At 37.8% G+C, this 26,865-nt stretch overlaps 2 protein-coding genes and 1 long non-coding RNA gene across 3 annotated transcripts in view; 1 reads left to right on the top strand and 2 right to left on the bottom strand.

The window, feature by feature from the left end:
- Positions 1-24,734, bottom strand: part of LOC134204113 (uncharacterized) — a 56,785-nt gene extending 32,051 nt beyond the window's left edge. Inside the window, exons 1-3 of the mRNA XM_062678938.1 lie at positions 24,610-24,734; positions 20,960-21,088; positions 20,778-20,887 (exon numbers count right to left, since the gene is read on the bottom strand). Coding sequence (XP_062534922.1) covers positions 20,778-20,887; positions 20,960-21,056 — 207 coding nt within the window. The 5' untranslated portion in view covers positions 21,057-21,088; positions 24,610-24,734. The remainder of the gene's footprint in view (positions 1-20,777; positions 20,888-20,959; positions 21,089-24,609) is intronic.
- LOC134204112 (uncharacterized) lies at positions 9,229-17,079 on the top strand. Its single transcript, XR_009977780.1, has 3 exons — positions 9,229-9,288; positions 16,476-16,647; positions 16,710-17,079. It is a non-coding gene; the product is annotated as an uncharacterized LOC134204112 (long non-coding RNA).
- Positions 24,418-26,659, bottom strand: LOC134204114 (uncharacterized). Its single transcript, XM_062678939.1, has 2 exons — positions 26,467-26,659; positions 24,418-25,864 (listed from the first exon to the last, which is right to left on the bottom strand). Exons 1-2 carry the CDS (start codon positions 26,485-26,487, stop codon positions 24,602-24,604), a joined length of 1,284 nt encoding a protein of 427 aa, XP_062534923.1. The 5' UTR covers positions 26,488-26,659; the 3' UTR covers positions 24,418-24,601.
- Between the last annotated feature and the right edge of the window lie 206 nt (positions 26,660-26,865).

Genomic DNA, 26,865 nt, shown 5'->3' with positions numbered 1-26,865 from the left:
TCGCGAAAAGATCATTAGACGAGCCTTCATCGCAGTTATTGATTGTCCTTAATAACACAAATGAATCGGATGGTTAGTTCTTTTATGAATATATCATTTTACAACGTTATGATTTAATTTATTGTTTTTATAGATATGCGAATTTGTTCCTTCTTCTTAACTGCATACTAACACCCCAGAAAGTGTCTGCAAGTTTCAAACCCCATAATAAATGGTAAAGACGACGATTTTGTTTGCCGATTCTGATGAAACTGCATCAGACATTTTGTCGAACTGTGCAGCGGTTATCGCGACCTGCATCTAGAAACAGTGCAAAACTTTTTTCTAGATTGCTCGTGTTTACAATACTTCGAAGAAGTTGTGTACAATTACCATCTGTTCGACAGCGCTGGACGTTTACATAAGACTATGTACAGTTCTCGCGATTAAGCATTCTAAGATCAGTAAATTGGTTTGGATTTTTGTAGCGCGCTACGTGTTGGATTGTTGTGAAGGAACGTTGACAACGGAGAAATTCGAAGAATCTTGAAAGCAACATCGGCTTCCTCTTTGAAGGCGTAAATGTTTCACTGTTTCGTTGAACACTGTAATAAGAAATTCTCGTCATTACTGTATGTACATCTGAGGCGGATCATGGTGCCAAAACTATCGTTTCCTAGCACGTTCGAAATTATATCAGTCTTTAACACATCTGAATTCAACGCCACTTATCTGATCACAAATCAACGAACGTTCAACGGAAGTTCATCGTGAAGTAGTCCATCACAATGACAACGATAATCCTGAACCATCGTCTTCGAGAATAAAACCATGAATAAAGATCTGAACCTCACTCCGAAATTCAACAAACTTTGAAAACATTGATACGGCAGCAATTAACTTCACTCTCAGTTTGCATAGCAAAAATAATCTAACAAGACAAGATGTTAGGTCAATCCAGAAAAATCACAAACAGTTTATGTACTATAGCCAATGAAATATGTAATTTGCCAATCGAATTAAAGATGCGAAACAAATTATCGATTCTCAGCTTATCTCGATAAAATGAAATCACATTCGATTTTATCAATCTGATCACAAATTTTTTCATTTGAAGTTACGAAATTTGATCATCCTCCACAATAATAATGTTACAAGAGATCAAAAAGTAGCGAGCTGTAACTGACCCAGAATATTTACTGAGCATAGAAGACAAAAACACCACGTAGTAGTAATGGACATTGATTTCCAGTTAAAAGCATATTTTGAAACACCAAATTTATTTGATCAAACTGTTGCTTATATTCAAAATTAGAGGAATCGAATCGAATTAGGAACTATATCAACGGCACTACGTGGGAAAGCGTGAAACGTAAATATCCACGGATTTCATTTTCCACTTTCTTTTTATGCTGACGAGTTTGAAATAAATGACAATTTGTCATCGCATAATAAACGACATTCAATATGCGGGATGTATTACAATTGTCCAGTGATCCCAGAACAGTTTTCTTCAAATTGTGTACTTATTCGTGGCCGGTTTCATTAAAAGGTGGATATCAATGAAATTTATAAACGCTATGATTGAAAAGTTATTGAAAAATTTAAACTACTAGAAGAAATTGTTTTTTAATATGGGAATAAGCAGTTCTAGTAAATTTCCTTACTAGTTCAGATTAACCTGAACATAGTTTGTTAATGTTAGCTGGTGGTTTTAGTGCAACTTTCTACTGTCGTTTTGCAAACAAAATTAGATTTACAACAGACGTAGAAGAGTTTGAATGTTTTCTAAGGAACGAAGAAATTACAATGAAGATCTAAGGTCGACGCAAAAAGACACTGGAATTAAAGGAAAATCAGAGTTCAACAAATTACCTTCATTTAGAATAACTGAAAATGTTTCCGTCGATGCTATGCATGATTTATTTAGTAGTGGCATATGCAAAATAGGCTAAATGTTCTTAAGGCTTATCCAAACCAAGAAGTACATGACACTGAGTCAAATTAACACCGAAGAAGAATTCTGAAAACAAACATTGGACGATTCCTTATCAAGAATGCCAGATATAGAGTATGAGAGCAAAACAAAATCTTATAAATTAAGCGACTGCCCTGAAAGAGATCCTTTTGCCATTTTTCACGTTTATTTTGGACCATTTGTACCTGTGGATGAACCTATGGAATATGAAAAAGTCTGATTAGTTTGGTTGAAATTATTCTACTGCCATCTTTTGAATTCACTGACATTGATCCTTAACCAAAGTGCCAAGCATCATCATGAGCTTTTCTTAAGAAATTTTGATAATGAAACGTTACGCCCAAAGCATCATCATATATTGCATTATGGAAGGATTATTACAAAAAGCGCAATAGTCAATATGATGTGCTTCAGGTTTGAACTAAACACAAAATATTTAAACAGTATGCACACATAACACCATCCAGGAAAAATATTTGTTACACTTTAGCCGTCAAAGCTGCCCTGCAATTTGATTATGACGTACTAAATCAAACTTTTTCAATCTGACTCTAATGACTCTTTTACTGACATAAATCGATCTCGTTTATTTTGCTAAATTAGTTTACTCAGAAGAAGTAAACTTAGAACAAATTGAAAATCTTCTTACAATTCAAAATAAACGACATCATACAAAATGGTTCATTTTAACACTCACAAATGGAGTTACTAGACTCTATGAAATAATAGAAATTTTAAAATCAAATGATCTATATTTTGTAGTAGGACAACTATGGCAGTGCGGTAACTTTAATAGACACTTTGGCGACAGAAGTCAAATGTTCACAACTTTTAAAATATCTTTCAGATTTCGATGGTCCACCACTAATGATTCATTCCATTAATAATCAACTTTATTATAGAAAGTAATCTACGAAATCAATGAAGCATAAAGAATATTGATAAGAATGTGTTTTGTAAGAATAAATGCGTAAGAACTTGTTTAAAATCACTGTATAAATATTAAATTAGTTTAAAATTTATTTGATGTATTTTCGTACAGAAAGATGTGACAAAAACTGATCATTTCAACATATTCTTAATTAGTGGACTAATCAATAAATTTGTTTTATATAACGGGTATTTTATTATCATATACGAGTTCCCAATCTATAAGAAAAGTTGAGAATAAAATTGTAATCTCACACAACACGTATTATATAGTTACAATTAATAAGCACTGATATGGTTTATACATATAAATAATTATTGGCGATACTACCTTAATGAATCTTTATGTGATAGTCTTAGGAAATGAGTGAGACATATTCCACATAATTAAATTAAATACAATCATATTCGTTTAAATGATAAAGACTATTTGGCTAGCATCCTCATTCATGTACAGCGTTTAGGAAGATTCATAAAGTAGGTCACGCAAAATTGACGATTTTCAACTAATCGTCACGCAGCTCAGAATCCCCTCCTCTGAAAGCGTAGTGTACATTGTGGATGTCTCTTATTACTCGGACGAATTTCACGAATTACTTAATATGTACATAATTATTTACTGAATAAGTTTTATTGATGTACCTCCAAGTGATTTAGTTGAAACGCGGCGTTAATAAACGTTTGGACGGGAATATGGTGCTTCCCAATAGTCTTTCTAGCTGTACATTTCAGCGCTTATATACATGCAAAACCATTGCATTTCAATAGATTTTAATTTCAAATTCAAGAAAAATCATTTATTATACAATATCATTTCATTTGTTTTCAAGCATCTATCCTTTAAATTGAAGTGGACTTATATTGATAAACACTCCAATATGTATTCAAATCCATCCCTAGATATAGTGTATTTCAAGGAGACAACACTATGATAGAAAGTGTTTTTGTTGGAAAAATGTGGTCCATTATGATACAAACTCAAGTGTTTTGAACTTCAAAATGAATAATTTGACCAGTAGGAAATCAAAGAAAACACTTTATAGGAACTGTATATTTTTTGAGTGTAATCCAAATCCAATCAAATCCAATCAATCCAAATCCAATCAAACCCAATCCAAATCAATCAAATCAATCCAAATCAAACCAAATCCAAACCAAATCCAATCCAAATCCAATCAAATCCAATCCAAATCCAATCAAATCAATCCAAATCAATCAAATCAATCAATCAATCAATCCAAATCAATCAAATCCAATCAACCAATCCAACTCAATCAAATCCAATCCAAATCAATCAAATCAATCCAACTCAATCCAAATCCAATCAAATCAATCAAATCAATCCAAATCAATCCAAATCCAATCAACTCCAATCCAAATCAATCAAATCAATCAAATCAATCAACTCTAATCCAAATCCAATCCAAATACAAATCAATCAAATCAATCCAACTCAATTCAAATCCAATCCAATCAAATCAATCAATCCATTCAATCAACAATCAATCAATCAAAGATCAAATCAATCAAATCATCAAATCCATCCAAATCAATCAACTCAATCCAAATCATAAATCAATCCAAATCCAATCAAAATCCAATCCAAATCAATCCAAATCAATCCAACTCCAATCCAAATCAATCAAACAATCCAAATCCAATCCAAATCAATCCAAATCAATCCAAATCAATCAAATCAATCAAATCCAATCAAATCAATCAAATCCAATCCAAATCCAATCCAAATCAATCCAATCATCCAAATCAATCCAAATCATCAAATCAATCCAAATCCAAACCAATCAAATCAATCCAAATCAATCAAATTCATCAAATCAATCCAAATCTAATCAAATCTAATCAACCAATCCAAATCAATCCAATCAATAATCAATCCAAATCAATCCAAATCCAATCCAAATCCATCAAATCAATCCAAATCAATTCAATCAATCCAAATCCAATCAAATCCATAAATCCAATCCAAATCCAATCCAAATCAAATCAATCCATATCAAATCAAATCAAATCTAAACCAATCTATATCAATTAAAATCCAAGATTTTGAGATATTTAACCAATTGGCAAACTTATTCAATCTGATGCCCAAAGGATGTATTGCAATCCACAATCTTCAATTTAGTAATTTTTTTTAATTTTTTTCCACAACTTTTTGATTGAAAACTTTTCAAATCTCACCACAAAGAGATATTCAACTCAACCTACTATCTTGAACAACACTCGATCAGATAAATTAAAGACAAAAACAAATATTCATCTCATTGATTTTGATTTTCTCAACGACTCTAGAAGACAACTTTCCAAATCTTAGATGTCAAGATATTCAACCGAACTGCCAATGTAACTGTCAATCATAAGCTGCTGCATAGGAGGTTAAACATAACTGGTAACTGATCTTGAAATGGTAGATCTTCGTTTTTATATTTCTCAATATTGTTTATTTTGCTCATTGAAACACAATCATTTTTTTCTTTATCACTATTCTGTCAAGAATCTCTCTCGCCTATTGACACTTTATTTTTTTATTATTGTAATTTTTTCATGCTTTTCTTAATTTTTTTATATTATTTTCTCTTCTCTCTCTCTCTCTTTCTATTTGCCCTTAGCATATCATGGCTTATCTTTTTTTTGCCGTTCTCTTTTCAACTTAGGCTCACCTTTTTTTGCCTTTTGTATGGCATGGCTTACCATTATTTTTTGCCATTTTTCAGGCTTACCGGGCTTTTAGGCTTACCATTATTTTTGCCATATCTCTCTGGGGTTTACTACCCTTCACCAATCATAGCTTTCTTTTTTTTTTATATTTTTTACGTCGGAGCTTACCATTTTTGCCTCATTTACCTTTTCTACTACTGCTGAACTCTCTTACCTTGTAGGGAGCAACGACTACGTCATTGTCGTAGCCAAACAAATTCTCTTCCGATTTGCTTCTTACCAATGAAAACAAGCGCGGAACACCGAAGGATAATTCGCATGTTCACGCCTCAAAAACAGAACACTGAATGATCGTTTATTTTCACCGTTCCTGTCAGCCTACTGAGATTGAATTTCAAATTTCTTCTCATTGCTTCTTGGTATGCTGGCATTTCAAATGCCAACTACAGTTGAATTTCAAATTCGTTATCATTTATTCTATTAATGTCATTTTGAATATTTTTGTATATTTCATTATTTTTATCATGAAAAAAAATACGTTCCACCATGAGACTATAGACCGCAATGTCCGGTACAAATCATTTTAAATTCGGGCACCATGTCTTCTTCTTCATTTTGAGAAAAATACCCTCGGTTGACGAATTACATTTAATTTCACCAACGAATTGATTGACCCTTCCAACCTTTTGACATTTTGTCTGTTTGTTTCGCTCTCACACTTTCGGGCCAACTGTCAAATCCAAACTGCAACAACAAAATCATTTGATTCTTCTCAAGTCAAGACAAAATTTTCAAAACTTAATTCTTAATTCTTAACTTAAATCTTTTGGTAAATAACTGATGATTAATAAAACAAAGTAGCTTTCGGGATAGTCTGGATGGTTCAATACATTTCATAGATTTCATAAGGTGAAATTAATTGTTTTTGTAAGTCTTTATTTTATTACTAGTTAATTCAAATTATAGATGGTGTCTTTTATCACATCAACAGCGTCAATGACACTAAGGTCAATCACAAGCCGGTTGTTTATGTCGTCTCATCGGATAATAAGTAAGTGGAGGACGATTTCATCATTGCCATTGGGTCCATCCGAACATCCAGCAAACAACCGAAGACTCTCCAAAACCGGAATCACAAACACTAATGATACTGTATAGGATGTGTAAAGCAAAAGTGGGTGGTAATCCAGTTGCAGCAAAACTATCCCACTTTGAGAGGAATACTGCGGAATCGGCGGAATCACGCACACTCTATTCAAAGTAAATACTCAACCAAGAGCTGTTGAAAATAAACAATTTTTCGTACGAGATCGACATCCCGAGTTCGAATATGAAATGACCAGAATTGACGACGACGATGAGTCTTTTGGCGAATTTAGGGCGTTCTGCTACGACAGCAGCCGGATAGTACAGTGACAATCAGCAGCCCTAGTTTCAAAAAGCGGTAAGTATTCGTATTGAATATTGTTGTTTCAAATTTACAAACAAACTACATTTCATCCTTTATTTACAGTGCCTGTACAACAACCTCACACAATCGAGATCATTCCGCAGCTCAACAACAGTATTCCCAGCACCGGACACCTCATTCATGTACCAATCGACTCGGGAGAAAACACGCTTCTCGTCATCAAAACTTTCGGGATCGAATCGCCATATTTGGTACTCTGGTCTGATAAACCCACACCTGAATTGCTTATTTCGATGAGCATAAGCTACACAGCAGCGGTAACAGAAACATCAACTCACAGACCGCGGTTGGATCGTAACATCTCCGCTCACATCGCAACTCAAGTGCCTGTCTGCAATCTATCGCAAGTTTGACCTTTTGATATGAGGCGAACATGAAGCACTTGTATAAAATGTCCAACGCCGTTGTGTTAGAGTGATGCTGCCCTCGATGCTGCCTTTTCACTTCAATGACCTGCAAAGTCAGAGTCAGTCACATCTTCTTTTGATGAACTAATAGCAGCTGCCGTTGTCTACAATCTGGATGAAAAGACCACCAGCGAGTAAAACGTTATGTTTATCACTCTTGGTGGCGTTCTATTGATGAGTCAATCCTGTCAATCGATGATAGCATCTTCAAAGTCTGCAGCCGATGAACCCATCTTGGCGGTAAGGACTCTGACTACCGATTGTCTTCACCGCAGGGGTTGAAAATGAATTGATCTTGAGGGCACCAACTTCACCCAATGATTGCTGGAAGTCTCCGTAATAAAGATAATAAAAATAAATAAAATAAAATAAATCTTTTCAATCAATCTCAATCTATCAATCGAACACACTCGATAAATATCAATCATTCAATAACTCAGTCAATTAATTCCGAAAATCAATCAATCTCAATGATACAATCAAGCTCAGAAATCAATCTAAATCAATAAAAATCAATTAATCATTCTCAATCCATCAATCTCATTCATTAAAATCAATCAATCATATTAAAAAACCATCTCAACCAATCAATTAATCTTGAGATCAATCTCAATTAATCTAAGTCAATCAATCTCAAATAATCAATTAATCTCGATTAATCAATCTCAATCAAGCAATCAAACAATCCTCACAATCAATTAATCTTAATCAATCAAGTAAATCCATCAATCAAACAATCAATCAATCTCAATCCATCAATCATTCAACCAAGCTCAGTTAATCAACTAAATAATGAATCAATCAATCTTAATAAATAAATTTAAAAGCAATCCATTATTCTCAATAAATCAACCTCAATTAATCAATCTCAATCAATGAATCAACCAATCAATCTCAATAAAACAATAGCACTCAACTAATCTAAAACACATTAATAAAGCTCAAAAAAATTAATCAATCTCAATAGATCAATCAATTAATCTTAATAATTCAATCAATCTAAATCAATGAATCAATCAATCTCAATCCAACATTATCACTCAATCACCATAATCAATCTCAATCGATCAATCAATGAATAAAACCAATTAATCAATCTCAATCAATTAGTCAATCTCAATTATTCAATCCATCACTCAATAAATCAATCAATCAATCTCAAAACAAATAAACCTCTGTCTCAATCAATCTCAATTTCAATCAATCAGTCAATCATTCAATCAAGCTCAGTCAATCAATCAATCAACTAATCAAGCATTTAATATTAATATATCAGTTTCAATCAATAAAATCATTCAATCAGTCAAGCAAAAGCATTCAATCAATCTCAATCAAATAATATCACTAAATCCATCAAGATCAATCCTAATCAATATCAATCGATCAATCTCTATCTCTATCTCAATCAATCAATTTTAATCAATCTTAATCAATCAATAAATCAATTTCAATTAATCAGTTGATCAATCAATCTCAATCATTCATTTTAATCAATCTCAATCCATCAATTAATCTTAACACAACTCAGGACAAACTGCAAGGTCACTACTGGAAAGGCCTACTGCGATAGATAATCCACGACTGGTTTTAATTTGACTTTTGATCGGATCTTTCATTTCATCGATGTGATGAGCCTGCTTCATGGCTGCTGCGATGTTTCATCCTCAAATTATGTACCAATTACGTCGTTTCGTATTAAATTCATTGTTTTATTCATTTGGCGATGATTTACAGATGCGATTCGGTTTATTGTCGATGAAACCCATGTTGTCAATTGATGTTTGTGTTCTGGAACCAATTTATAAGACCCGGTAGCGGGTTTCAACGAAGTTAAATGCAAAGGACAGGTACTTACCTGATCCTTTGATAAAGGACCTTTATTTTATTTATTTTTAGGAGCGCCTTGCTGGAAATTGTGGAATTGTGCATACAGGAATCAACTACGTAGGAAGCAGCTGGAGTAGTGTTCCAATTGTTTTTGTTATGGTTGCGGTTCATCGTTTGCATCTACTGGTGTACTAATAGGAAGAAGGCTGATTTTCGAAACTGGTCTTGTATATATTCCGGCAGGTGTTTTACGGTAACGACTCTTGTGACTCCATCTACTCCTGGCAGTATTTCGAGGACTCGAGCAGTAGGCCATTGATAAGGCAGGGCGTTGTCCTCCTTAAGCAGCACAAGTTGGTTCCGATGAATGGCTACCGGAGGTTGATCCATTTCGTGCGAGTTTGAAGGGTGCAAAGGTATTCAATATGCCAGCGCCGCCAAATTTGCTGTAGGAGTTTTTGTATTTGTTGGTGAGCCTTCAAGCGATTTAATGGAATGTTGGTGACATCGACATCTGGAACGGACTTCAACGATGTTCCAGTAAGGAAATGTCCAGGGCTGAGAGGTTCGAAGTCCAGAGGATCGTCGCTCAAAGGAACTAATGGTCGCGAGTTTAGGCAACATTCGATCTGTGCTAAAAGTGTTTGCATATCCTCCATCGATAGAGTGTGATTCCCTAAAACTCTGAAAAAGTGCTTTTGAGCAGACTGTATCGCTGCTTCCCACAGTCCTCCAAAATGTGAGGCCTTGGGAGGGTTGAAACGCCATCGTATTCCCTTAGCAGCACATTCTTCCGCAATCGATTGTTGGTGCTGATCGCTCCGGACGATTCGACGTAGTTCGTTTGCTGCACCAACAAAGTTCTTGCCGTTATCGCTGAAAATTTCAGCACACAGCCCACGTCGGGCTACAAAACGACGGAGTGCCTGAATAAATTTACTAGTGCTTAAATCCCCCACCAGCTCGAGGTGCACAGCCTTTGTTGCGAAGCAGACGAAGACTGCCACGTATGCCTTTCCCGGTTCTGCTCTACGATGAATTGGTTTTAACAATATTGGACCCCAATAGTCGACTCCTGTGATGGTGAACGGACGAGCGGCGGTGATTCTTTCCTTTGGAAGCTCAGACATGAATTGCTGAACAAGTTTTGGTCTCATTTTGGCGCATGCAATGCAGTTTTGAACGATCTTTCGAGCCAGACTTCTGGCCCCAGTAATCCAATAACGCAAACGAAGGATATTGAGTAGCATTTGCGGTGCAGCATGAAGATTTGTTTCGTGTAGGTGCCGTACGAGAAGATTTGAAAAGGCGTGGGCGGATGGTAGTAAGATTTGGTGTTTACTGTCATATTGTTGTTGCGCGTTTTTAGTCTACCACCGATTCGAATTATCTTGTCGACCGAAATGAATGGGTGAAACCAGCGAATACGGGATTTCAGGCCAACTGGTTGGGACCGTTCCAACTGGTTCCATTCGGCGGTGAATGATTGTTGCTGCACCAATCGTATCAGGTTCATTTCCGCTGCCTGTTGTTCTTCTGCAGTGATGACTGCTCTGGATGGTCTCGATCTTCCCTGACAATGATTAATGAAACGTCGACAGTAAGCCACCACCCGTAGCATTTTATGGTAGCTTGAAAACTTGGTGGCTAAATCATCAATGAACGATGGTTCTGTGACGGCGGAAAGTGCGATGGTAGACGGTTTTCTTGCCTCGAGGATGCTATCGGCAGAGTTAATTGCTTGCTGAATAGGCCAGTATTTCTTTTGTAGTACTAACCAGTGTGGGCCCCTCCACCAAAGCTCGTCGTGGAGTAGATTCTCAGCAGACAAACCACGAGATATATGGTCAGCAGGATTTTGTTGTCCCGAAACATGGTTCCAAGTACAATTTTTTGTGGCAAGTTGTATTTTTGAGACACGATTCGCAACGAAAGTGGTCCAGGTTGACGGAGTAGAGTTAAGCCAGCAAATAACGATCGTCGAGTCCACCCAGAAGTAGGTATCTGTAGGGATCTGCAGTGAGCTGGTTACCTTCTCGTACAGTTCCGCGGAAAGGAGCGCGCCACAAAGTTCGAGACGCGGGATGCTCTGTTGCTTCAACGGGGCAACTTTTGATTTTGTCGTAAGAAGTGCGGTTTTAGTTTCTCCGTTTGAATTCGATGAACGGATATAGCAACAAGCACCATAGGCATTCTCAGATGCGTCAGAAAAAAAGTGGAGCTGAATGGATGAAGGATTCGAACAAAGGATGTATCGTTCTATGCGGAGATCATTTAGGTATGGCAACTGAGACATATAATTGAACCATCGTTCTTTGTAGGTAGGCGGAAGTTCCTGGTCCCATCCCCATATGTTTCCATCGTTAGCCTTCAATGTCCATAGAGCCTGCATAAACAACGGCCGTTGTTATAACGGGTCCGACTAGGCCAAGTGGATAAAAAATACGAGCAATTTGGGACAGTGCGATCCTCTTTATTGAGCTGAGTGTCGTTACTCGAAGGTAGGTCGATCTTGTAACGAAGTTGGTCGGTTGCTGGTTCCCAATGTAGCCCAAGACTTTTGATGCATTCGTCACGATCGAGATCTACTGATGTCTTTAACGCTCGGTGCTCTGGGGGCACGCCTTCTAGGACTTCCTCCACGTTTGAAGCCCATTTACGTAGCTCAAAGCCTCCAGCAGAGAGTAAAGAGTCTAGTTGGTTACGAAGTCTGATAGCCTCTTCCACAGTCTTACTTCCGGAGAACAGGTCGTCCACGTAAAAGTCCTTGCGTAGAACGTCGGCGGCCTCTGAAAAGCGGTGTTGTTCGTCATCGGCAAGCTGACGGAGTACCCTTGTGGCCAGAAAGGGTGCACTAGCAGTGCCATATGTCACGGTCTTCAACTCATACGTGTTTAAAGTTGCGTCTGGAGACGATCGCCAAACGATTCGTTGAAGTGGTGTGTCTCTTTCATCAATCCGTATTTGGCGAAACATTTGCTTTATGTCGGCGATGAGCATAATGGCGTGGGTTCTGGAGCGCATGATGATTGAGCGGAGCTCTTCTTGGACGATTGGGCCAACCATGAGAGCGTCATTTAAGGATAATCCCTTCGTGGTTCTACAGAATGCGTCAAACACGACACGCAGTTTTGTTTGTCGTGCTGTCTTCTCGAAGAACGGCGTGATGAGGCAGATGACAACAGGGAGATGGTGGGTTTTCATAATCGCGAGCTAGTTTTATATGGCCTAATTCTTCATATTCTTGCATAAAATTTCGGTAGTGACCACCCAGCTCTGGATTGCTAGTGAGCCGACCTTCGTCGAGATGTAGAAGCTGAATGGCTGCTCGGCGGTTATCCCCGTAAAGCGTTTTGTTTCAGCGGAAGGCGAACGATATAACGTCCCTCAGGAGAGCGAGAAACTGTTTTGCGGAAATGAGCCTCACAGGCATGAATGAAGCATCCTTGTTTTCCTCAATGATCCAAAACTTTTCCATGAGTTGATGAAGATCTGCTACTGTAGCGACGTTAGCTGTGATCGATTGTGTCGGTAGAAGGTTGGCAGTTGCTCCAGATACGATCCAACCGAGAACTGAGTTGACGAGATTCGGAAGAGATTCGCCGAGTTGAATCCGACCGGACACCCCGAAGAGGTCGAAGAAAATGTCCGCCCGAGAACGAGTTGAACTGGTCTTGTATTATAGAATGATGGATCTGCTAGCTTGATTCCATGAGGAATTTCCCAGGACGATACGTCAATGGATATCGATGGTAGATTTACTGTTACTTTCAGGGAGTACCAAGAACTCCACGGCGGTCGAAAAATTACCAAAACGAGATCGAACGGTTGATTTTAGTTTTGAGCGAGCGTTGGTTGAGGACTGACCGATACCAGCAATTGGAATGTTGATTTTAGTGCGCTTAGCATTTAGCTGTTGAGCGAGCGATTCAGTCATGAACGAGCATTCACTGCCGGAATCTAGTAGCGCCCTAGCGACATGTTCGACACCATTGTCATCGATGATAATGACTACCGCGGTAGCCAGTAAGACGCTTTTCCTTTGCACGCCAGAAGAAGTGCAGCTAACGTGTTCAGGTATGGCAGCGGTGGAGTTTCTTGGGATTTCTTCTACGACAGGGACAGAAGCAATATTCGGTGTACTAGATTCTTCAGTCCTGGAGTTCACAGAGACTGACTTTCCACCATGACAGAGCTGGGTATGGTGGCGACCTTTACACTTGCGGCATGTGCTTGACGACGGGCATTCACGTACTTGGTGACCTTTCCTGAGACAATTTCGGCACAATTGGTGGCGTCGAACATCCTTCTCCTTATCTTCAACTGTCATTTTGAGAAAACGGGACACAGGTACAATGGATGATGGTCAGAGCAGACGAGACATTTCCGGTAATTCGGTTGACTGGCCCCGTGGCTGGCGATGGGACAGGAGGCAGGTCTTTTCGTCGAACTTTGGTATACAGTATCGATCGATTTGTGGATTGTCTGTAACACCGTGACTCTTCTTTGAATGAAGTTCGTGAGATCGTTGAAAGTTACATTCCCCTTCGATGACGAATATTCCTCCCAATCCCGCCTCGTAGTCGGGTCGAGCCTGTTGCTCAGCATTCTGATCAAAGAGTATGTCCCAGCATTCAGTTCTCTCTCCCAACTGTTTAAGTACTCGGACGTTCGCTTCGAATTTCTCGACAAGACTATGTAATTCACACGCTGATTCTCTTTTCAGTGACGTGAATTCGAAAAGCGAGTCTACGTAAGACTGCTTTAGTCGGACAGGGTTCTGATAGTGATCAACCAACAAATTCCAGGCCACTTGGTAATTATTGGCACTGAGGACGATTGTCTGGATGAGCTTAAGGGCGTCTCCAGATAGGGAAGACCGCAAGTAGTAGAATTTTTGAATGCTTGAGAGTTCATGTGACGAGTGAACGAGAGAGACGAAGAGGTCATGGAAGTTTAACCAGCTATCGATGTGACCAGAGAATACGGGCAGTTTACGTCGGGTAGCCGTACTGACGACGACGGAGGAAGTTGTGTTGTTGCCTGAGAAGCAGGTGCGGGGCTAGGGACAGCAGAGGTGTTGAGTGAGTAGAAACCCTTTGACTTGGAAATAACTAGATTCGAAATCTGTTCCGGATCTTGAGGTTCTGGTCAATCCATCTTCGTCCAGCGATTCAAGCTCCATTTGAGTTTCGTTGACGTTCTTCCAGAGTGCCACAAGATGTTCGAAGCGTACCGAGACTTGGACAGCATCTCGTTCTTCCTACAAACGTTTTGATGAGTCTGAACGACGTCAAAGGCTCTTCAGGCGCGTCTTGAGGCCCTTGATGCGTCGTTCCGTGGACATGATGGGATTAGACGGAGATAAAGGATCGATCGAATCTGTAAGGCGGAAGACCACGCAGCTCAAACGAGACGGGATACAGGTATTGGACCGATAATTACCTTGAAAAGGCAATATATGTGCCTTGTATTATATAATGCTCCAAACGGCTAACCTCCAGGATACGTGGCTGAGTTTGGTGAAGATGCCTGGCTGGCAGACTAGCGGAATTCACGAAGGAGTCTGTAAGGCAGAAGACCGCGTAGCTCAAACAGGACAGGTTAGAGTTGTTGGAGTGATAATTACCTTGAAAAGGCAATATATGTGCCTTGAATTATATAAGTAACTCCCAACAGCTATTCTCCTGGACACGTGGCTGGGTTTGGCGAAGATTCCTAGCTGGCGGACTAGCGGAGTTCACGCTATCCGGTTCGAAGGACCAATGTCGATTAGCACAGCGGATAAGAACTAGATTTATTTCCGAATTCTTCACTTCTCCCAACTTAAATCACTGAATAGTCCAATTTATTATAGTTTATGTATAACTACACTAGTAGGTTAGGTTCTATTGTTCTAACTGTATTTCAACACTTTATTACACAACTAATCCAATAACTTTAATCCACTTTTCATTTAATAACTACAAATATTTAATAACTACAAATTCAACTGTAACTGCTAATTCAAATACTACACTTGCTGTCCAAATTTTTCTATTTCAACGCCTTTTTGATGGTGATTTCAACTCCACCTGTTGGTTGATTCCATGACGATAAAAGAAGCCAAGTCCATGCTGCAGAGGTTCCTTTTATAGCTGTCACTTTACTGTGGTTGACGAAGACGGATGTCAAAGAACGCAAGTTGTCGCATACATGGCTGAATCGGTAGTCGATGAACGAGGGAACAGCTAGTGATGTGCGATGATATACTTCATGCATAGATGTCGCTTCTCGCATATGCGAACAAGCCTTTACGTATACTTTGCATACGAGAAAGGCAAAACAAAGTTGGCCTGCACTTTCTTGTCATAAGACGAGTTCCTACTATCCCATTTAATTCCATCACTTGTTTATAACTTGATAGATACGTATTTCCACCTCAACAGTAAGGTCGTCTTCTGTGTCTCGTACTTAACTCGACTCGACAGTTGGATTGTTTTAAAAAAAGTAAATAAAAGTAATTGGGAAAATATTTGTGGTACACATAATTCTTTGCAATTTGGAGACACAAATATACTCGACATGGATTCACACATAATTTCGATACCTGCATATTGGCGGCTATACACACTTAAAACAAATCGCCAAATTCGGTAAAATTTTACCGAAATCTCAACAGCAGAACTGTTCGGTAAATAATTTTACTGGTTTTCGGTGATTTTGACAGTTGAACAATGGGAAAAATGACAAAAAATCTGTAAAATAATTACCGAACAGATCTGCTGTTGAGATTTCTGTAAAATTTACTGAAATGAGTTAAGTGTTTAGATTTTATTTGTGCTTCGCGTGGAGAGTGGTTATGTGTGCACAAATAAACATCATGAGTTGAATTCAAGACAAAATTTTCAAAATGACTTATCTGCTTTTGTAAACAAAGATTCAAACGACGATTTGACGAATCTGATTACGAATTGTTTACAAAAGCAGATAAGTCGTTTTGAAAATTTTGTCTTGAATTAATAGATTTTTGCCAATAAAAATGTGTGGGTTGTCGATAAATGTCTTGTAGAATTAAAAAAATATGTGGCAGGATTTTTTAACAGCTTATTCGACTTAAAATATCCAAAGTAATCGACAAAAGAACATTCTCGGGAAAAGCCAATTAGTTAATTCATAATGAATATTCTCGAATGGTAATCTAACACTTTTATTTCTATGTTTGTAGCTCGAAATCGATTATCGATTGATGCAAGTTGCACCTAATCTCAACAGCACAGATTGCGATAGTAAGTGGGAACATGTTCTACGAGTTTCTGGGTCATATATCGCGAAAAGATCATTAGACGAGCCTTCATCGCAGTTATTGGATGTCCTTAATAACACAAATGAATCGGATGGTTAGTTACTTTTATGAATATATCATTTTACAACGTTATGATTTAATTTATTGTTTTTATAGATATGCGAATTTGTTCCCTTCTGCTCTTGCTTAACTGCATACTAACACCCCAGAAAGTGTCTGCAAGTTTCCGACCAACCATAATAAATGGTAAAGACGACACGATTTTGTTTGCCGATTCTGATGAAACTGCATCAGACATTTTGTCGAACGTGTACAGCGGTTATCGCGACCTGCATCTAGAAACAGTGCCAAAACTTATTTTCTTCGGTACACCAACTAGATTGCTCGGTGTTTACAGAGTATACTTCGAAGAAGTTGTGTACAATTTACCATCTGTTCGACGAGCTGTGGACGTTTACATAAGACTATGTACAGTTCTCGCGATTAAGCATTCTAAGATCAGTAAATTGGTTTGGATTTTTGTAGCGCGCTACGTGTATGGATTAGTTGTGAAGGAACGTTATGCAACGGTGGAGAAATTCGAAGAATACTTGAAAGCAACATCGGCTTCCTCTTTGAAGGCGTAAAATGTTTCACTGTTTCGTTGAACACTGTAATAAGAAATTCTCGTCGTCATTACTGTATGTACATCACCTGGAGGCGGATCATGGAGTGCCAAAACAATATCGTTTTCCATGTACGTTCCAGAAATGTATATCAGTCTTTAACAACATCTATAGATTCAAACGCCACTTATCTAGTCACAAATCAACGAACGTTCAACAGGAAGTTCATCGTGAAGTAGTCCATCACAATGACAACGATAATCCTGAACCATCGTCTTCGAGAATAAAACCCATGAATAAAGATCTAGACCTCACTCCGAAATTCGAACAAACTTTGAAAAACATTGATACGGCAGCAATTAACTTCACTCTCAGTTTGCATAGCAAAAATAATCTAACAAGACAAGATGTTAGGTCAATCCAGAAAAAATCACAAACAGTTTATGGTACTATAGCCAATGAAATATGTAATTTGCCAATCGAATTAAACGATGCTGAAACAAATTATCGATTCTCAGCTTATCTCGATAAAATGAAATCCACATTCGATTTTATCAATACTGATCACAAATTTTTTTACCATTTGAAGTTACGAAATTTGTATCATCCTCCCACAATAATAGTTACAAGAGATCAAAAAGTAACGGAAACTGTAAGCTTCGACCCAGAATATTTACTGAGCATAGAAGACAAAAAACACCACGTAGTAGTAATGGACATTGATTTCCAGTTAAAAGCATATTTTGAAACACCAAATTTATTTGATCAAACTGTTGCTTATATTCAAGAATTAGAGGAATCGAATCGAATTAGGAACTATATCAACGGCACTACGTGGGAAAGCGTGAAACGTAAATATCCAACGGATTTCATTTTTCCACTTTCTTTTTATGCTGACGAGTTTGAAATAAATGACAATTTGTCATCGCATAATAAACGACATTCAATATGCGGGATGTATTATAATTGTCCAGTGATCCCAGAACAGTTTTCTTCCAAATTGTGTAACATATTCGTGGCCGGTTTCATTAAAAAGGTGGATATCAATGAAATAGGTATAAACGCTATGATTGAAAAAGTTATTGAAAAATTTAAACTACTAGAAGAAAGGGTGTTTTACTTAATATAGGGAATAAGCAGTTCCTAGTAAGATTTCCTTTAATACTAGTTCAGGGTGATAACCTAGGCATACATAGTTTGTTAATGTTAGCTGGTGGTTTTAGTGCAACCTTCTACTGTCGTTTTTGCAAACGCCCAAAATTAGATTTACAGCAAGACGTAGAAGAGTTTGAATGTTTTCTAAGGAACGAAGAGAATTACAATGAAGATCTAAGGTCTGGAACGCAAAAAGACACTGGAATTAAAGGAAAATCAGAGTTCAGCAAATTACCTTCATTTAGAATAACTGAAAATGTTTCCGTCGATGCTATGCATGATTTATTTAGTAGTGGCATATGCAAAATAGGCTTCCAAAATGTTCTTAAGCAGCTTATCCAAACCAAGAAGTACATGACACTGGAGTCAAATTAACACCCGAAGAAGAATTCTGGCAAAACAAACATTGGACGATTCCTTATCAAGAATGCCAGATATAGAGTATGAGAGCAAAACAAAATCTTATAAATTAAGAACGACTGCCGCTGAAATGAGATCCTTTTGCCATTTTTTCACGTTTATTGTTGGACCATTTGTACCTGTGGATGAACCTATATGGGAATATGTAAAAAGTCTGATTAGTTTGGTTGAAATTATTCTACTGCCATCTTTTGAATTCACTGACATTGATCGCCTTAACCAAAGTGCCAAGCATCATCATGAGCTTTTCTTAAGAAATTTTGATAATGAAACGTTACGCCCAAAGCATCATCATATATTGCATTATGGAAGAGTTATTACAAAAAGCGGGCCAATAGTCAATATGATGTGCTTCAGGTATGAAGCTGAACACAAAATATTTAAACAGTATGCACACATAACACCATCCAGGAAAAATATTTGTTACACTTTAGCCGTCAAAGCTGCCCTGCGATTTAGTTATGACGTACTAAATCAAACTTTTTTTCAATCTGACTCTAATGACTCTTTTACTGACATAAATCTGACGTCTCGTTCATATTTTGCTAAATTAGTTTACTCAGAAGAAGTAAACTTAGAACAAAATTGCAAATCTTCTTACAATTGCAAAATAAACGGCACATCATACAAAAATGGTTAATTTTTAACACTCACACAAAATGGAGTTACTGAACTCTATGAAATAATAGAAATTTTAAAATCAAATGATCTACATTTTGTAGTAGGACAACTATGGCAGTGCAGTAACTTTAATGAACACTATTTAGCGACAGAAGTATGCAAATGTTCACAACTTTTTAAAATATCGGCTCTTTCAGATTTCGATGGTCCACCACTAATGATTCATTCCATTAATAATCAACTTTATTATAGAAAGAAAAGTAATTTTATCTACGAAATCAATGAAGCATAAAGAATAGTTGATAAGAATGTGTTTTGTAAGAATAAATGCGTAAGAACTTGTTTAAAATCACTGTATAAATATTAAATTAGTTTAAAATTTATTTGATGTATTGTTCGTACAGAAAGATGTGACAAAAACTGATCATTTCAACATATTCTTAATTAGTGGACTATAATCAATAAATTTGTTTTTATATAAACGGGTATTTTATTATCATATACGAGTTCCCAATCTATAAGAAAAGTATTGAGAATAAAATTGTAATAGTTTCTTTCACAACACGTATTATATGAATTACAATTAATAAGCACTGATATGGTTTATACAATTATAAATAATTATTGGCGATACTACCTTAATGAATCTTTATGTGATAGTCATGTAGGAAATGTAGTGAGACATATTCCACATAATTAAATTAAATACAATCATATTCGTTTAAATATAGATAAAAGACTATTTGGCTAGCATCCTCATTCATGTACCCAGCGTTTAGGGAAGATTCATAAAGTAGGTCACGCAAAATTGACGATTTTCAACCCCGAATCGTCACGCAGCTCAGAATCCCCTCCTCTGAAAGCGTGATGTACATTGTGGATGGTCTCTTATTACTCGGACGAATTTCAACCGAATTACTTAATATGTACATAATTATTAATTACTGAATAAGTTTTTATTGATGTACCAACATCCAAGTGATTTAGTTGAAACGCGGCTGGTTAATAAACGTTTGGGACGGGAATATGGGTGCTGTCCCAATAGTCTTTCTAGCTGTAATTACATTTCGCGCTTATATACGACATGCAAAAACCATTGCATTTCAATAGATTTTAATTTCAAATTCAAGACAAAATCATTTATTATACAATATCATTTCATTTGTTTTTCAAGCATCTATCCTTTAAATTGAAGTGGACTTATATTGATAAACACTCCAATATGTATTCAAATCCATCCCTAGATATAGTGTATTTCAAGGAGACAACACTATGATAGAAAGTGTTTTGCTGTTGGAAAAAATGTGGTCCATTATGATACAAACTCAAGTGTTTTGAACTTCAAAATGAATAATTTGACCAGTAGGGCAAATCAAAGTGCAAAACACTTTATAGGAACGTGTATATTTTTTTGAGTGTATACCTTAAAGAAAAGCGTCGTCGTGTTGTCTTTTTGCTGCTCCGCCGTCGCCAAGTTATGGGTTGTTAGGATCTCGATTATTTCCGCTGTGTTGTTAGCGTCAACACCAGATTCTACAACAAAAATTGAATATATATATGTTAGAAATAAATGTACAAACAGGAAAAACTTCAATTTATACTTACTGCTGAGGAATGCAGACACATAAACCGGAAAACCGTACTTTTCGTAAGGGTTTTCCTCGCTGCAATCGGTGGAGTTCGATTGTGCTTCAGCCGCCATCTTGCTTTTACGAAACTTTTCTCACCGTTTTTCTGTCAAAACAAAAACAACTCAATCGAAAGTGTTTCTCACTTCAAAGCCACTGTAACAAACCAGTAGGGCAAATTAAAGTGTAGTTCACTTGAAATGAAAGTATAACAAAATTGAATTTAAATGCGCTTGTGTATTGCATTTCTGAAGGTTGAAACATTTGGATGCGATGGGTCAAACACTTTGAACAATGTGGAAAACTACTTAAGTTTCAAGTGAAACAGGAATTTTATTTTCAAGTGTGAGAACACTTTAATCGAGCGTTTCAATTATTTTCAGTGTAGTTTTGGATTGGATTCTGATTGGATTTGGATTGGATTTGTGTAGAATGTGGATTAGATTTGGGTTAGATTGGTTTAGTTAATGGTTTAGTAAATCAATAGTTTCAATAGAATTTAAGGACAGTTTAAGGACAGCGTCAATGCTTTAGTGCCACAAATAATAAATTCACAGCTGTTATTGATATATAAACTACTGCGCCGGTATGTGTAGAGACGTCTACTCGGGTCTGAGGTAAAGTATTGAATGAATCATTTATTGGCCTGCTCTTAATTAGTTACCTACATAAGTCAAGTGTTGCTTAGATCCTACATTCCCTCCTTACGTTTTATGGAAAATGAATTTTATTATGCTAAAGTTTGTATTCTGATAAGTATACGGGTAAATGTTTCGGTCTCTTGCTGGTAGCTCTAAGAGGTCCTCCGGGGCGCTTGCCATCCTTGATTGGTACGGTTTGTTCAGCCGTCATTGATGGTTGGTTTGTTGAAGCCTGCTGCATTGTTTGATTGCAATTGTTATAAGATGAGTCTGCCAGATTTGTAGAATCGATTTCTTCCGTACCCCCGGGGATTGTAAAATAGTTTTCTGAAAATATTCCTGAAACGAAACTTATGTCTATAGAATAAATGTATTTCTTACCCGAATCGCTCCCAATAGCTAGCATAGGGTTTGCATTTAGAATCCGCTTGGTATGATTGACGTGGCGATTACAAATCACTCCGCTTTTAATATTTTTTAGTTGAAGACGTGTACCTTTACGTTGTATCACGAGGTATTGATCTGGGTTGAACGTTGTTGTTAATTTATTCTTTTTTATAAAATTTTTCACAATCACATAATCTCCTAAATCGATGTTATTCGGTTTTGCATTACGTTTCAATTCTACATACACTCTACCCTGTTCTTTGAATATCTCATCATTATGTCTTGCTTCAGAGATGTCGACTGGCTTAGAGTTTCCTGGTAATTTGTCTCGAATGTTCCATCCAAAAAGCAGTTCTGACGGCGAATGTCTTGTGATACTATGAGGAGTTGCTCGATAAGAGTGGAGGAAATCTTGTAAATCGTTGCGCCAGTTTCGTCCCATGGTACAACTTATCTTGAGTGTTTTTAACAGCGTTCGATTTTGTCTTTCGACTAATCCATTCTGAAAAGCGGCATACGGTACAGTGTGTTTAATATTGATTGCGTTTGTTGTGCAAAAATGAGAAAATTCAGCTGAGGAGAACGGTTGACCATTGTCACAAACAATTTCAGATGGATATCCAAATCTTGCGAAAATTTCTCTCATCTTGATAATTGTTACTTTTGCTGTCATACATGTTTGAACAGTAACTTCGACATAACGTGAAAAGTAATCTGTGATAACGAGCAAATGATAACCGCCTGGAATTTCCATGAAATCTGCTGCTATCTTTTCCCACGGTTTGTCAGGCATCTCAGTCCTTGTTATCGGAAGTGTGTCAGGTATTGATACAAGTGCACATCCTGTACAGGATTGTACGAAATTTTCCACCATAGAGTCCATTCTTGTCCACCAAACCTTTGATCGTAATCGACGTTTCATTGCCGAAATTCCAAGATGAGGTTCGTGAGCCAGTTGCAAAATTCGGTTCTGGAGAATTCGTGGGATTACTATGCGCTGGTCTTTCATCAAAACATTTCCATCAGTCGTCAAACAGTTTGCCAGTTTAGAATATCGTGATAAGGTTTTAGGCCACCGTCGAGCGGGGTATGGTAGCCATTTGATGAGTTCCTTTAGTTCTTCATCTGAACCGGTGGCAGTCGTTATTTCATCGAGTGTTATTGCTATTGGACATACATCGCTAGCAAACATTCGTATGATCCGTTCAGATTCTTCGTCGAAGCTCTGGCCATTATTTGGTACAGATTGGCATAATCGTGATAGAGGATCAGCAATATTGTTTTTACCAGGGCGGTATAAAACTTCGAAATCATAGGACATCAAGCGTAACTTCCATCGTTCAATTCTTGGGGATGGTTTAAGTCGGTCTCCAAAAATCACCGTTAGTGGCTTGTGATCAGTGACTAGATGAAAGAATTTCCCGTAAAGATAATAGTGAAACTTTTCACATGCCCAAACTAGCGCTAATGCTTCACGTTCAGTTTGAGCATATTTTTGTTCTGTTGGTGTTAAAGTTTTTGATGCGTAACATATGATACGATTTTCGTTGTCTTTTCCCTTTTGAACTAATACGGCTCCGAGTCCCACGGGGCTCCCGTCGGCAATAACAAAGGTTTCATCGTTAACGTCATAATAGGCGAGGGTGTTCTTGTTCATGAGTAATGTTTTAATTTGATTAAAAGCTTGTTGATGAATAGGTTTCCAATCGAAGACAACTCCTTTCCGTGTGAGTTGGTTCAAAGGATAGGTAATGGTTGCCAAATTTGGAACGTGTCGGTGAACGAAGTTTACCAAACCAAGGAAGCTTCGAACCATCTCCGCAGTTTTGGGGGCTGCATTTTTTCTATTGCTTCTAGTTTATCACGTGAAATGGAGATTCCTTGTGCGGAGATGTGGTATCCCAAGAAATCAATTTGTGATACACAAGAGACAATTTTGTCGGTGTTCAAAAGAATATTGTGCTGTTTTAACCGGTTGTATACAATCAGCGTCCGTTCATGTAGCTCAGATTCGTTTTCGGCGGGTATTAATATGTCATCAATGAATACTATAAGCCAAGGAAGATCAGCGAAAATAGTTTCCATGACTTTTTGGAATAGTTCCGGGGCGGCAGAAAGTCCAAACATGAGCCTTTTATAACGATAAAGACCCAAGGGAGAAATAAATGTGGTGATGTAGCGGCAATCTTCTCTAAGGAGAACTTGATGGAAAGCTTGCCGAACATCAAGTTTAGTGAATAATTGATTACCACCTATCTTTTTCGTAATTTGTTCTAGTGTTGGGAGCGGATGAACTTCTCTTATTATGGCCTTATTGGCCTCCCGGAGGTCAACGATGATTCGGATCTCACCAGAGCTTTTTCGCTTAACCAGCATCGGTGAAACCCATTCTGATGCTTCACTAACGCGCTCAATAATGTCTAGCTTTTCTAAGTGTTTAAGTTTTGTCAAAGTCATTTCTTCAAGCGGAAATGGTATGCGACGTAAGCTTTGGCGGACTGGAGGAACTTTTTTGTCAATTTTTATATTTGCAACAATGCCTGAGCATAAATGGAATTCAGAATTGGTTTATTCAAGTTTTAATTAAATTGTTACTTACCTGTAATATGTGGAAATGTTTCTTTGTCAACTGTCCGCAAAAATTTGATCAATCCAAGTTTTATTGCTGTATCACCCGAGAGAAGTGAACATTTGCCGCTCTGGATTACGTATAACGTAGTATCGATGGTTTTCCCGTCAACCGCAACAGTCGAGTCAACTTCGCCTAGGATCTTCAACGGTGTGTTCGAGCCATATGCTTTGAATACTTTTGTGCTTCCTCTTCGAATAGAGTATGCGTCAAATCCAGTTTGTTTTATCTTGATCCAGTCCGATTCGCTCAAGACATCCTCATCTGCTCCAGTGTCGATCACAAATTGAACCCAGACTCCTCCGACTGATACTGATATTTGGTTTCCCTTAGTGCCGAGGTGAAAAAGATCCACCACATCTTGTGTTATGTTTCCGCTGCCGCTAGATACTTCTCGTACGAATCTCTTGACTTTCTGATGAGCTTCGAAATGGGGTGGTTGTGCTAGTTGTTTGACTGGCTTTCTTCGTTTCAGGAAGCAACATCGAGAGAAATGCCCTCGTTGCCCACAGCTTCTGCATTCCAGTTCTCTGGCCGGGCACGATGAACTTTTCGGATCGTGTCTTCCATTGCATCGAAAACATCTGAAACGCCGAGGTCCACCGGGTCGAGAGCGTAACTTTAAAACCATATCTTCATTCTTCTCTGGCTCAGTAATACTGATTGCTTGTAGAGTACCAGCTTCATTCCGGTTATCCAATTCACTCATCTGCATTTGAACTGACTCGTGGGTGCGACCAATTTTAACAATCTCCTCGAATTTGTAATCCTTCTCCAGACATTTACGCTTCAGGTTCTTGTCCGCCGTGGTGGTTATTATTTGATCCACCACCATGCTTTCTAGTTGGTCTCCATAGTCGCAGAAGGCTGCTTGTCGTTTCAGACGGTTGACAAACGTGTCAAACTTTTCACCGGCTGTTGGTTTCATTTCGCGAAATTTCTGGCGCTCATACGTTTTTGATAGTTTTGGTATGAAATAGTCATCCAGGATTGACATCGCAACGTGATAACGGTTGTCCACAGCGTGTTTTTCATCGACTTCAACTTGTTTCACTACATTTCGGATATCGGGTCCACCGAACATCATAAGGGTTTTGAATTTCGCTTCTTGATCGTCCACATCTTTCCATGCCAGATAAGCCTCAAACTGTTCACGCCATTTTTCCCAACGTGCAGAGACTGGTCCCTCAGCTTCCTCGAGGAACGGCGGAATCAGTTGGTTGACCTAAAATATGATATATTTGAAGAATTCTACGAATGTTTTTTTTTTCGCATGTGTACATAAAGACGTATATGAAGTACATTCAGCTCAAAACGTATCATTCTGCGTACTTCATCCCAAACGTATGGGTTCCGCATTACCTTGGATTTTAAATCTTTCAATGTTGGATTCCGCTATGAAATATCATATTTTCCTGCGTACTCTTGTCCATTCATCAAATTCCGCACTCGACAGATATTAACACTGTTTCTGCGTACTGCATCCCGATACGTTGGGTTACACATGATCGTTTTATTTTTCTCTCTCTCTCTGCGTACTTCATACCGTTGTTATGGTTTCCGCGAACTTATTACTTTTCCTAACAATCACCGGGTCTTACGTCAACAGTAGACAAACTGCAAGAAACATCCCTAAGTGATTCCGTTACCCTGAAGTTTCTAATCCCGGGTCGTATATTTTTACAGAAATCTGATATCATGTTCCGGAATTCCGGGTAAATTCATCCCTAAGAAGTTCCATACATGATACAATCAGGATTATCTGTACGCATATACGTTCCATCCCTAAGGAAATTAGAACTTTTTTTTTCTTTGCGGTTGACTTACCATAGGCCACGCCATCTTCATAAATCGGAATAGAATTTTCCAGGAAGCGTTCGAATTGATGTAAGCCTTTTCTACTTTTATTCTCGTCGCCAAAATGTAGAGACGTCTACTCGGGTCTGAGGTAAAGTATTGAATGAATCATTTATTGGCCTGCTCTTAATTAGTTACCTACATAAGTCAAGTGTTGCTTAGATCCTACAGTATGAAAAAAAGAATACAATTAAATTTATGTTTTCGTAATAACAGCTCAAAAAAAAATTTCCTAACCGAAAAAAAAAAGAAAGAGTAGAGACGGTGAATATTGTGGGGAATAAAGTGAGTCCGAAAAATGCATTTGCATTTGTTGGTTACATTGATGGATAGAGTGGGGGTAAGACGTTGTCCAACGTCAAAGGGCAG

This window comes from Armigeres subalbatus, unplaced genomic scaffold (assembly GCF_024139115.2).
Source record: "Armigeres subalbatus isolate Guangzhou_Male unplaced genomic scaffold, GZ_Asu_2 Contig403, whole genome shotgun sequence".
Lineage (NCBI taxonomy): Eukaryota > Metazoa > Arthropoda > Insecta > Diptera > Culicidae > Armigeres > Armigeres subalbatus.
The sequence above is the reverse complement of the archived record's forward strand: the minus strand, read 5'-3'. Positions and strand labels throughout refer to the sequence as shown.

What these genes read in the sequence shown, in the direction of transcription:
- LOC134204114 (XM_062678939.1), bottom strand. Translation starts at nt 26,487, where the DNA reads ATGAAGATGGCGTGGCCTATG. An exon ending in TGAAGATGGCGTGGCCTATG is followed by an intron (nt 25,865 to 26,466) that starts GTAAGTCAACCG and finishes ATCATATTTTAG; the next exon opens with GTCAACCAACTGATTCCGCC.